Source organism: Malaya genurostris, chromosome 2, assembly GCF_030247185.1.
Source record: "Malaya genurostris strain Urasoe2022 chromosome 2, Malgen_1.1, whole genome shotgun sequence".
NCBI classification, from domain to species: domain Eukaryota; kingdom Metazoa; phylum Arthropoda; class Insecta; order Diptera; family Culicidae; genus Malaya; species Malaya genurostris.
In genome coordinates this window covers 128,138,447-128,151,851 of record NC_080571.1, presented here as the reverse complement: position 1 = coordinate 128,151,851, position 13,405 = coordinate 128,138,447, and the positions used below count along the sequence as shown (strand labels likewise).

At 36.9% G+C, this 13,405-nt stretch overlaps 1 protein-coding gene across 1 annotated transcript in view; it reads right to left on the bottom strand.

Annotated features, from left to right (window-relative positions):
• LOC131427269 (arrestin domain-containing protein 4) overlaps window positions 1-13,405 on the bottom strand; it is a 60,811-nt gene that overhangs the window by 22,336 nt on the left and 25,070 nt on the right. The window contains exons 2-4 of the mRNA XM_058590292.1: window positions 5,156-5,493; window positions 4,912-5,094; window positions 4,666-4,851 (exon numbers count right to left, since the gene is read on the bottom strand). Of these exons, the coding sequence (XP_058446275.1) occupies window positions 4,666-4,851; window positions 4,912-5,094; window positions 5,156-5,493 (707 nt within the window). The remainder of the gene's footprint in view (window positions 1-4,665; window positions 4,852-4,911; window positions 5,095-5,155; window positions 5,494-13,405) is intronic.

Genomic DNA, 13,405 nt, shown 5'->3' with positions numbered 1-13,405 from the left:
CCCTAACCTAATACGTACAAATTTTGAATTATTTGTATTTCAGAGATTGAGCACCTCTCTTCAAATTTCGTGCAGTATTGTTCGAATTTTTGTTCTAGTATATCCAGTGAGGCAATCTCATGTACTTCACTAGTCCTTGTCCAAGGGGGTAGATTTAGAATCATCTTTAAGATCTTACTTTGAATGCGTTGAAGCCTAAGTTTGTGTGTTCGTGCACAACCCCGCCAAACAGGGACTGCGTATTCAATTGCGGGGTAGATGATTTGTTTATAGACAGCCATCTGATTCTTCAGGCATAGTTTAGATGTTCTACAAATCAGCGGATACAGAGACCTAATGAGTATGCTGCATTTTTGAACGATTTTGTCAACATGTGACCTAAATATCAGATGTCTGTCAAAGGTGAGTGCTAGATAGATAACTTCATCGGACCATTGAATGACCTCATCACCGAATCGTATTCTGCATTCGTCTGATGGAACAAGTTTTGGAGATCTTGAATGCGGAAACAAGATGACCTGAGTTTTTGCTGCATTGATCACAATTTTCCAGCTTGTAAAATATTCCGTTAAAGCGTCCAGACCTGTCTGTAGTTTATTTTTCAGAGCATTAATGACACGACCTTTGTAAAGAATGGCAGTATCATCAGCAAATTGTGACAGAACACCACCACCTGGAAGAGGTGGGATGTCTGATGTGAAAATGTTGTATAGAATGGGACCTAGGATACTTCCCTGGGGTACACCAGCAGGAATAGTAAATCTTTCTGAAAGTGCATTATTCAGAGAAACCTGGAATGCTCTATCTGCAAGATAATTTTTGATAATTTTAATAAGATACATGGGAAAATTATACCGATGCAGTTTGAACACCAGTCCATCGTGCCACACATTATCGAATGCCTTTTCAATATGCAATATTGCCATGGCAGTCGTTTTGGACACTGATTTGTTTTGCTGGATGACGTTGTTAACCCTTGTGAGCTGGTGGATGGTGGATCTTCCTTTCCGGAACCCAAACTGTTCTTCCAGAAATATATCCTGTTCATCTGCAAAAGCAAGAATTCGCCTTTGTATTGACTTTTCAAACAGCTTGGATAGGGCAGAGAGTAAGCTGATGGGCCGATAGCTCTTGGAAAAGGAAGGATCTTTCTTCGGTTTCAAAACTGGGATAACTTTAGCTAACTTCCACATTGAAGGGAAGTAACCAAGCTCCCAGCACCTGTTAAAAAGTTTAGCTAAGAAGACAAATGAGCGAATACTCAAATGTTTCAGCTCAATGTTGAATGTGTTGTCGAAACCGGGGGCCTTCATATTTTTGGATTTTTTTCACAAAAGCCATCAGCTCATTCGCAGTGACTCTACTTTCCTCAGGAACCAAGCTGTCTGATTGGTCAACCTCAGCTACGCTATCAGCAACGGCTCTTTCATATGGACTAACAATGTTGAGTCCTAAATTGTGAGAACACACAAACTGCTGGCCTAGCGCATTTGCCTTCTCTACTGGTGTGATTAAAGGTATTCCTTCAGCTGCGTCCTGGGGTGACATCAGAGGAGGAATAGGCTTCGGTTTTTTCTTAAGCACCTTCGTTAAGGACCAGAGGGGCTTTGAATGTGGGAGAATTTCTCGAAGCTTTTGCTGGAAGTTCCTGTTGCGAAGCTCAGATATCCGTTCCTGGATTATCCTAGTTAAGTTGTTATAAGTAGTCTTCCTATCTAGGATGCCAGTTCGTTGATACTGCCTCCGGTAGATATTCCGAAGTCGGATGAGTTTCTTGGTGACACTGTCGATTTGAAGAGAGGAACTCGGCATATGTTGTACTGGAACCGTCCTATCACGAGCGACTGTGATTGAATGCTGGAAGGAAGATAGGGCTGCATCGATTTCCATCGGGGAATCAAGTGGCAAATCGATATTAATAAGTTGGTCGGCGATTTGTTGAAATTGGATCCAATCGGTGCGATAATAGTTCCTCCGTGGTTGAATAGGCACTGTTTCTGGTGAAGATCCCAACGTCAATATTACTGGAAAGTGGTCAGAAGAGAGCTCGTAGAAGACAACCGGAGAGCTGTCTATGGCGATGTTGCTGATGAATATATCCAAAATGGAATGAATTCTCGATCTGGAAAGTCGCGTTGGTTGATCCGGAGCGAAGATGTTGTATTGTCCAGCTTCGTAATCTTCGGCAAGTACGAATCCGTTTCGATTCTGTCTTCTGTTTCCCCACAGCTCATGCCGTGCGTTCAGGTCCCCAGCAATGATGAATTTGTTCTGTCGTCGAGTGAGCATAGCCAGATCTCGCTTCAATGATGCACACGTACCATCTCGAAGATTGGTTTGTTTGGGGCAGTACGCTGCAATGATGATGATGGGTCCCATCGTCGTTGTAATCTCAATTCCGATGGCTTCTATGAGTTGCAATTTAAAGGCTGACAGAAGCCTGTGCTGAATGGATCGTTTAATGGCAATGGCAACTCCCCCTCCTCTGGTAGTTGCCCTGTCGAGCCTGTGAATCCTGTAATTGGAAATAAAAATAGAAATTTCAGGTTTAAGATGAGTTTCAGTTAAAATAGCAATATCGGCATTCTTCTCTTGAAGAAAGTCGGACAATTCAGCAGTTTTGCTCCTGAGTGAGCAAGCATTCCAATTTACTATAACCAACTCATTATATTGCATATTCAATGATGAATTTGCCTAAGGCGTTGATTTGATCTAACCGCGTTCTGCAGTTACGTAGTTTTGTTGTCATTGTTTCAAAAATGACGATCAGTTGTTCAGCAGAAAATAAAACACCAGAGTCATCCTTTGCTTGTGGTTGATTATTGTCCCATCCAGGAGGGATTTTTGAGGAAGATTCTTTTTGTGATCCAGCGGCTGAATCTTTTGGATTGCTGCGAGGAAGTGGCGGCAAATTCGGAATATCCCTCTTCGGTGGGAGCCGTGGGAAATTAACTTCATCCTTCTGTGGAACATTCTTGCGCGTTGATTGTTTACGGGACGCCTGTTGTCGAATTTTTGTGAACTCAGCACGTTTGGGACACGATTTGCTAGTAGATGGATGGTCGCCATCACAGTTCACACATTTTACAGCGATATCATCTAGTAGGCAATCGTTGGTATTGTGTGGTTCGGCACATTTTCCGCACCGACTTTTCATGTGGCAATTCCTCGCTCCATGGCCGTAGTTCAAACAGTTCGTGCACTGTGTGACATCCCGATGTACCGGTTTATACTTTTGCCATTCGATGATTATGTGAAATAACGATTTAATCGTTTTCAGTTGACTCATGGTGATGGAGCCCTTCTCCAGGTGAATCAGGTACAGTTGATCTCTAAACTTTTTGTCGGTATTATGTCGCTTCATTTTAAATACCATCAAAGGCTTTAGTCCAGCCTCTGACAGTGCCTGCTTTAGTTCGGCTTCCATCATGTCGGGTAGTCCTCGAAGTACAACCTTCATAGTTTTGTTGGCGGCAATATCGTGTGTGAAGTATTCCGCTTTTGTCTGCTTCAGATAGCATTCCACTCCTTTGTAGTGGTTCAAAGCCGGAACAGTTATTTTGTAGCCTTCAGTACATAAACGGATTGTTGCCTGTAGTCCTATGCTGATCAGTGTGTTGAAATCCGAGCGTAGAGTTGGTGGAAAGCCCTTCAGGTAGAAAGGCGGCATTTTTTCCTTCTTCTGCAGTTCCTCTTCGACATCTACTGGCAGATCAGCATATTGGTTTTTACTCAGCAAACGGTCGTTTACCTGTACATCACTTGGCTTCAGACGCTTAGCATCCTTTGGATCCTTCTCGGATCTATGGCGGTTTTTACCCATAGCTTGGGTAGGTAGACAACTGCGAATAAAAAATAAAACAAAATCGAAATTAGTCGTAGTAGGTTATTCGTCTATCCACATCGAGTGTTAGATGACGAATGTGAAACGTTAGCTATAATTCCGCTTCTATTTATAGATTCGCGTGCTTCCAACAGCTTCGCTTTTGCATCGATTGACCAATCAGAGCGATGCTTTCCCTTCGATACATCGCTCACTCCTTCGAAACCGTCGTCTATGGCAGGGAAATTCGATATACCGGAGATTTTAAGCAGACAAAATAGGACACTGCTCTCCACTAATCGAAATTTCAATCATTTATAATTGAAAATACGTGGCTTGATACATTCAAATCGAATCTTAGAAATATGTCCAATCAAATAAAGTAATAATATTAATAATTGATACAAAATATACTGAACTGTAAGTGTTTAAAACCTGACCACATTTCTACGTGTATTTTTCCTTGAGTTTCTGAATTGCACCCTTATATAGCAAATAAAAATGTGCACCACATCAAAAATACGGTCTGATTTTATGAAAATACGGCCTGAACACAAGGCGAAACCTTTAATATTGTTTTCTTTTTAAATTTCAGTTTAAAATTGGGATTTGCATCAAATTGATACAAAACTCCGATTCGGAATAAGTAATAAACGTGATATTGATAACAATCTTGAAACCTATTCCTTTGGTTTAGTGAAATATTTGAAGAAAACAATAAGACAGGGAAAAAGTTATTTAAAAATCAAATCTGGAGTATTTTCGTAACGCTCTCGATGTGTGTTTTGAAAATGCTCCCTGGTATGTATAGCAAAGAAAAATGTGAAAGGATTTCGGCTTACACAAACATCATATTGTATCCTTATTAAGTGACATCCTCGTAGGTTGGTTGGTGGGAGCGGTGGGACGTATAATGACTCATTTTGCCAATCATCTCTACATCCTGGGCGAATTTTCCCACGAGCGATTACTGCTAATTCTCGTTTTTCCGTTTGTACCAATTTGTCATGAGCAAAGTATTGTATGGTCTTTTAAAAATAAGAAAGATGATTTTTTTTGGATGAATTCAACAATACTATTACATTTACCTCAGTTAGTGCCGCCTTCGTACTTTTAATGGTAACGTTGCTTGAATTTATCACGGCAGCTGTGATCATTATAGATTCACCAGGTACGTACCCACCTCTATCTAAAATTATCTTGCACTTCACATAACCTCCTCCCACACAAGTTACTCCTAGATTATGTTCGATATTACATTTGAAAGGGTCCTATAGAGTAGAAAAAAGAATCCAGAATATCACGAAATAAAATTATCAAACATTTACTTACCGCTAAGTAGGGTTGTTCAGTGTTCAGATTAATTGGATTCATAACAATAAAGACCTGATGATTTTTGTGTATCAATCCCGACGGTTCACGAAGAGCCGCTTTGCAATAATATTGAACCCAACCGTAACGACCCAGGAAGGTTGAAGGTAAATCCACTGGTAAACCTAGTTTGAATGGAAAGCTATGTATTCCGGGTGAAAGAACGGTTGGTCCTTGATGTTCGCTATCACCCAACAATCGCATCCTAAAGTCTATGTAGTTCTCCTTGTCATAAAAGCGGTTATGTCGACCAGATCTCACACGCACTACACACTCACCCACGACATGAAAATGTAAACCTTGAAAGAAAATATACAGTAGATTGAATTAATACTTCGAAATCAAGAATCTAGAATTGCTGGAAAACCCGACTTTCGAACGGAGCCTCGGAGATCCATAGTCTTATATACAATTCGACTCAGTTCGACGAGATCGAAAAATCTCTCTCTCTCTCTCTGTGAGTGTGTGTTTTTCTATAGGAAAAATTGTAAACTTACTTATATTGTGTAATGGGGAAGGAACTTATATAATAACTTACTAACTAATACAGAGAGCAAATCGATTCAATTGAAGATAGCATCGATTTTTGTCGGAATTTGCTTATAATATTATGTGACATTACATCTAATGTGATCCTTGAGAGTAAGTTTTTTGTGCTACGTAAAATATTGCAAGACCTTGAATGTGCTTACCAATAATGTAGCGAACATTACAACAAGCGAAATAAATAATATGCAACAGAATGAAAACAATTGTGAAATTGAGGAATTACGAAATTTTGCTTCCGCACAAACTAGTTTTTATTCAAGTTTCGATGTTTTTATACGATTTTGCCATCATACTTTAAACGATGGTTTAAATTTTTGTTGAATCCGAAAATATGCAGTATTTTTTGGTAGGACCATAAGATCTTTCATTTGACCCTAAGATTGAAAATATCGGTTCTGCAATCTCTGAGAAAAGTGAGTAAGATCCATTTTTGAGCATATGACTGTTATGTAACACTTCTCTAAATGTGTCCACCTTGTTGATTACATGTTCGAAAAAATCAAATCTAATTGCACGTATTGTGATTAGTGTGTATTGATCGAAAAGTCGATCAATACACAATATAAAAACATCAATAAACAGAGGCAGGTCCTCTTTCTTTTATAAACTTTCAACAAGTGTGTTTCGCTAGTGAGAACTCATCCGAGTAGGGAAAGTGATATAAGATAATATTTTACAAGTGGCGACGAGGGATAATTTGGAACCGGCGTGACTAAAGATACTGTGAAGTACGGATTCCCGGGAGCAGTAAATCGTCTCCGGCGGAGATTTTCTGGCGTTTTTTTTTATAAACAATACTACCGGCTCCGGGAAATTGAAAATTGTGAGTACAGTAAGCGAAAAGCACATTTTTTACGCCATTTTGAAAGCAAAATTGCTTCCATTTTTTTTTACAAAAGCGGTCATTCATTTTGTTCTAATACACTAACACAAAAGGTTTTTTGTTTTAATTGTTAAAAAAAAGAACTTTTGTTTTAATTGTTTTCTAATACTTTTTTTTATGAGTTTCTTTCTCTTCGGTTGGAGTAATTCATCCATCCAATTATATCTTGGTACGCGCAAAAAAATTGTGGAAATTCCTCATTTCTAGTGAAAAGGAATTACCAAGGAAAAGGAATTATCAAGGCAAAAGAGTTATTAGGGAAAAGTTCTACTGGTTCGATTGCAATCAATCGGTGAATCGTTTTGTTTTCCTTTTATTTAAAAAAAAATTACATAAACTATATTTCAATTTCGGGTTGACATATTTTTTTTTAATTTTATTTATTTTTGCCCATTATACTTACAAAAAACGATCCGAAAGTAGTGCAAATATATAAATTTAATTAAAGTGCAAATTATTAATACGTTAACAGAGAAATTGCTTTTTCAAGTTTATTTCAAGGTTAGTGAATGGTTTGGTGGCAAAAATTGTTCTGATATTTTTTTTCTTTTGGATTTTTATATTTTTTTCTCGCGGTTGTTTTTTATTGAATTTTTTTAAATTTTTGGAGATATTGCTGTGATAAATTTTTGAATTTACGATTCAATTTTGAAAAGATGTCTCAAAGTTTTGCTTCCACAATGGAACCTTTTAAAAAAGGTACATCGTTCACTCATTGGGTGGAACGATTAGAATTTGTATTCATTGCAAATAAGATTCCAGAAGATGACCGTAAGGCCCATTTTATTACATTGGTGGGTCCGTACGTGTACTCGGAACTCAAGCTTTTGTTTCCGACTGGTAGTTTGGCAGCTGTACCGTTAGCTACCATGATAGATAAATTGAAAATGAGATTAGACAAAACTGCCTCTGGTGTTTGCCAAAAAATTTCTTTTAACCAGCGTACTCAGAACGCTGATGAGTCGGCGGAAGATTTTTTATTAGCATTGAAACTTCAGGCTGAGCTGTGTGCCTACGGTGCGTTGAAGGATACGGCAATACGAGATCGTTTGCTGGCTGGTTTGAAAGACGTTATGCTTAAGCAAAGAATTCTAAGCGAAGCTGATCAAACCCTTGAGTCGGCGGAGAATATTATACAGACCTGGGAAGCGGCAAAAAACAATGTTACAACTTTATCTTCTGTACCATTTTCTATTCACAATGTCGTTACTATGGCTTCAAATGGTAATACAAAAAGAAAAGCTATAGGTAAACTGGCAGCGGCATATAATGCTACAAATAATCCGATTCCTCAGAAACAAAATAGCAGATTACCTGTAAAAGATAGACTAGGGTTTAGGCCATACGGAAATTCTCGATATCAAAAGCATTTTGGATATAATAGATATCAACAGAAAAATACTTGGAAACCAAATAGCAATTTTAAGCCGGCAGACTTTCGAGAGAGCTTTGAAACTAGAATTTGCGATTTTTGTGGGTTAAAAGGACATTTGAAGAAACGATGCTTTAGGTTGAAAAATATGAAGAAAGAGGCCGTCAAGCTGGTGGAACAAATGAAACCCGGAACGACAGGTACGCGCACGCAGAATATTACAGAATTGATGAACCGTATGAGGACCGAGGAGTCTGACAGCGATGATTCAGACGAAGGTAATTTGGAATGCATGAATGTGACATCGATTAACAAAATAAATGAACCATGTTTGGTAAAGGTGAATGTAGAGAATAAACATCTGGAAATGGAGTTAGTACAAATGAGTTACACAGACTCACAAATATAGAACCATTAGATGTAATGTCACATAATATTATAAGCAAATTCCGACAAAAATCGTTGCAATCTTCAATTGAATCGATTCGCTCTCTGTGTTAGTTAGTAAGTAAGTATATAAGTTCCTTTTCCCCATTACACAATACAAGTAGGTTTAGAATTTTCCCTACACAAAAATCTCAGAATTGCGGAAGCAAATATATATATATATATATATATATATATATATATATATATATATATATATATATATATATATATATATATATATATATATATATATATATGTATTTATATATATATATATATATATATATATATATATATATATATATATATATATATATATATATATATATATATATATATATATATATATATATATATATATATATATATATATATATATATATATGTGTACATATATATTGGGGCTGAAGTCACCACTTGTGGCTGAACACCCAATTTAAATCTTAATAATTTAATTTTAACTCATATTACAATAAATAGTTTTTTTTTTTTTAAGAAAAAACTGGAAATGGAGGTTGACTGTGGTTCCTCCGTTTCTGTAATTAGTAAAACACAGTATTTTTCTCTTTTTAATAAACCTTTACAAAAATCCTCTAAACAATTGATTGTTGTCAATGGCGCGAAGCTGATAATAGCTGTAGAGGTTAAAGTCAAAGTTGACTTTAGCGAAAAACATGAGAATTTGAAACTATTAGTACTAAATTGCAAAATTTGTTTCATTCCTCTTTTTGGCAGACCATGGTTGGATGCCTTCATTCCAAACTGGAGAACATTTTTCTCAAATTTTTCAAAAATTAATAATCTTTCTGAAATTAGCAGTGACATAATTGTCTCTGAAATAAAACAAAAGTTTGGAAATTTATTTAAAAAAGATTTTTCTTTACCAATTCTTGTTTATGAGGCTGATTTGGAGCTGAAATCAGATATACCAATTTTTAAAAAAGCATATGACGTTCCCTATTGTTTAAGGGATAAAGTTTTAGAGTATTTAAATAAGCTGGAGAGAGAGAAAGTAATTACTCTTATTCAAACCAGTCAACGGGCTTCTCCAGTAGTAGTGATAGCAAAGAAAAATAATGAAATCAGACTTGTAATAGATTGCAAGGTATCTGTTAATAAGGTTATAATTCCAAATACTTACCCATTGTCTACAGCTCAAGATTTATTTGCTGGTTCAGCAGGTTGTAAGGTTTTTTGCGCATTAGATTTAGAAGGCGCATATACCCAGTTATCACTCTCTAAGAAATCATGAAAATTCATGGTAATAAATACTATAAAGGGTTTATTTTCTTACAATAGACTGCCACAAGGGGCATCATCTAGTGCGTCCATCTTCCAGCAAGTAATGGACCAAGTATTAAAGGGTTTAGAATATGTTTTTTGTTATTTGGACGATGTGCTTGTTGTAGGAGATAGTGTGGAAGATTACAAACAAAAACTTTTCGTTGTTTTAAAAAGACTTGCTGAAGCTAATATTAAAGTTAATTTTGAAAAGTGTAAATTTTTTGTTACAGAACTTCAATATCTAGGCCATATAATAAGTAAAGACGGGTTAATGCCTTGTCCGGAAAAGATTACTACTTTACAGAAGGCTATAATTCCAAAGAATGTTACAGAATTAAAGTCCTTTTTAGGACTTATAAATTATTGTAATAAATTTATTCCACATCTGTCTTCAAAGCTGTACCATTTATACAATCTTTTGAAGAATAATGTTAAATATATTTGGGATAGTAATTGTGACAAAGCTTTTGAGGAAAGTAAACAGTCTTTGTTAGGGGCTAATATTTTGGAGTTTTATGACCCTTTGAAGCCTATAGCAGTAGTTTCTGATGCTTCAGGGTACGGTTTAGGAGGAGTAATTGCTCATATTATTGACGAAGTTGAGAAACCGATTTGTTTCACTTCATTTTCTTTAAATTCAGCACAGAAGAGCTATCCAATTTTACTTTTAGAAGCTTTAGCTTTGGTGTCCACAATTGAAAAGTTTCATAAATACCTTTATGGGATTTTTTTTTCTGTTTATACTGATCATAAGCCTCTGGTGGGAATACTTGGGAAGGAAGGTAAACATTCAATTTATGTTACTAGATTACAGAAATACATTTTAGAACTTTCCATTTATAACTTTGAAATTAAATATAGACCCTCTGCCCAAATGGGAAACGCGGATTTTTGCTCCAGATTCCCTTTAGAGCAATTGGTTCCAAGTGATTATGATAAAGAAATTATCAAAAGTATCAATTTTGGGCAAGAATTGCCAATTGATCATAGCAAGATTGCTTCTCAGACAAAGAACGATAAATTTCTGCAACAAATTATTGATTATATGAAACGTGGTTGGCCAAAACGAATTGACAAGCGCTTTGCAAACATATTTTCAAATCAGCATGATTTAGAATTGTTTGACGAGTGCTTACTTTATCAAGACAGGGTAATGGTGCCAAAATCGCTGCAAAGCGAGCTTTTAAAACTATTTCATGCTAACCACGGGGGTGTAGTTAAAATGAAGCAACTTGCAAGACGATTTATTTATTGGGTTGGTATAAATGGAGACATTGAAAAGTTTGTCTCAAATTGTGATGCATGCAACGACATGGCGATAATACTAAAACAAAAGATACAATCCAAATGGATTCCTACTACTAGACCTTTTAGTCGTATACACATTGATTTCTTTTATTTCCAACATCACACCTTCCTACTCTTGGTGGATAGTTTCTCAAAGTGGGTGGAAATTGAGTGGATGAAGAGAGGCACAGATACAGGCCAAGTTTTGAAAAAGATAGTAGCATATTTTGCTCGCTATGGATTGCCTGATGTTCTAGTTTCAGACGGTGGTCCTCCATTCAACTCACAAGTTTTTACAAAATTTCTTGAGAAGCAGGGTATCAAAGTATATAAGAGTCCTCCGTATAACCCGACAAGTAATGGTCAAGCCGAGAGACTTGTAAGGACGGTTAAAGAGGTGTTGAAAAAGTTTTTGCTTGAACCAGATATAAGTGAGTTGGATCTAAAAGACCAGATAAATTTATTTTTATTTAATTTTCGTAATTGCATGACTAGCGATGGGCGATTCCCGTCAGAGAAAATTTTCTCCTTTACACCTAAGACGCTAATTGATTTAATCCATCCAAGAAAAACATATAAACACTATTTAACACCACTAACATCGCATGTACCACAGGAAAAACCAAATGACGTGGTTATGTCAAAGGCAAATTCTGCTATTCATGTAGCAAGTCCTTTGGATAATCTGATGGCTGGAGATGAGGTGTGGTACAAAAACCACAATCCTCATAACCACGCCCGATGGATTAAGGCAACATTTCTAAGACAAGAAACATAGCTAAGAAAAGTGATTATATATGAATATATGACCACTATATCCTGTGCTTCCGGAACCGGAGACCGAGAACCAGGGTAGCCGGAATCGGTTTGTTTAGTTGCTCACTGATAATGACTACCGATTTGTGTAGTTTTGAGTCCAGTTTAGAAAAAAATGCGTGTTTTGTTTCGCCGGTTTAAGTGACGGTGTACAATATTTAACACACTTTTCGCTATAACTCCGGAACCGGAAGTCGGATCCGGATGAAATTTAGGACCACGAGACCTCTCATTTGAATCTAAGTTTGTCTAAATCGGTTCAGCCATCTCCGAGAAAACATAGTGAGATTATTGGACACATATTCACTGCTGAACTGAGTCGAATGTTATATGATACTTGGCCCTCCGGGCCAATTTTTACTAGTCAAGTGATTGCATTACCTTTCTATATGAGAAGGCAAAACTAATGGCATGATACAAGAATAGCGTGGGACAAAATAAAATGATACATAATGAACATGTAGATAAACTACTAATATCTGTCAAACGATGTTCATCCAGCTCATTTTGTGAGGTTACACCATTTTCGAGCAAAACCGAATACGTTTAATTTAGTACAGTAGTCATTTCAGCTCTAGTAGTCATCTCATATACGAAAATCATTAGGTAGAGTGAGATCTGCTGTCTATGCTAGATAGATTGATCTCAAGGTTGAAACGAGAATAGGCGTATTTGTTGTGAGCTTTTGTGTCGTTATAACGGCAGTATTTTCAAACTATTTCTTGCGGTATTGCTTTTTAGAACCGAAACAAAAATATTGTATCCGATTTTATCGCAATTCATTGATTGAAAGTCGAGTAATCGGCAAAATAATATTGCGACTGATTAGATGACTATTGGTATTATAGCCCTACACATAAAGAAATTATGAATTTTACAGGTGACATCATTCTACACACGGTACAATTCATAACTACGTAATTTCCATTCGTACATAATTTTATAGGCTCCGAGTGTAATTTCCACTCGGCTACTAAGGATTTATATGTGTCAATTATTCATTAGGCAGATATGGGCTTCTGTGATTCAGTCGAATAACTGGAGTGCTTTGTGCTCTAATGTCGCGCTGTTGCTATCGATATTTTGTTTTTTATTTCATTTCAAGCCATGTAGTTTCCAAATCACACAATTTGACATATTCTTGAATATTGGGTGTAGTCGGGTTTGCTTGAGCTTGAGCTTGAGCGGCCACCCCTGGTTGCTACTCCGTTACTGATACCTTCAATGTGTAACAATCCTTTCGGTTAATTGTGGAATAAAATTTCATTCAAATGGCTGCCTCGGTTGGTCTTGCCGTACGCCATACGGTCGGTCCAGCTTTTTAGTACATTTTCGATTGTATGCAGCTTTATTTCAGCTATGGCTGCACGAATGTTGTCCTTCAAGGCTTGAATTGTCTCTGGTTTGTCCACATAACACTTATCTTTGACAGCCTCCCAAAGATAATAGTCTAACGGCGTCAAATCACAGCTGCGAGGCGGCCAAACGACATTCGAATTTCGACTGATAATTCGATCTTCGAAGACTGTGCGCAGAAGATCTATCGTAGCGTTGGCTGTGTGGCACGAAGCGCCGTCTTGTTGAAACCAAA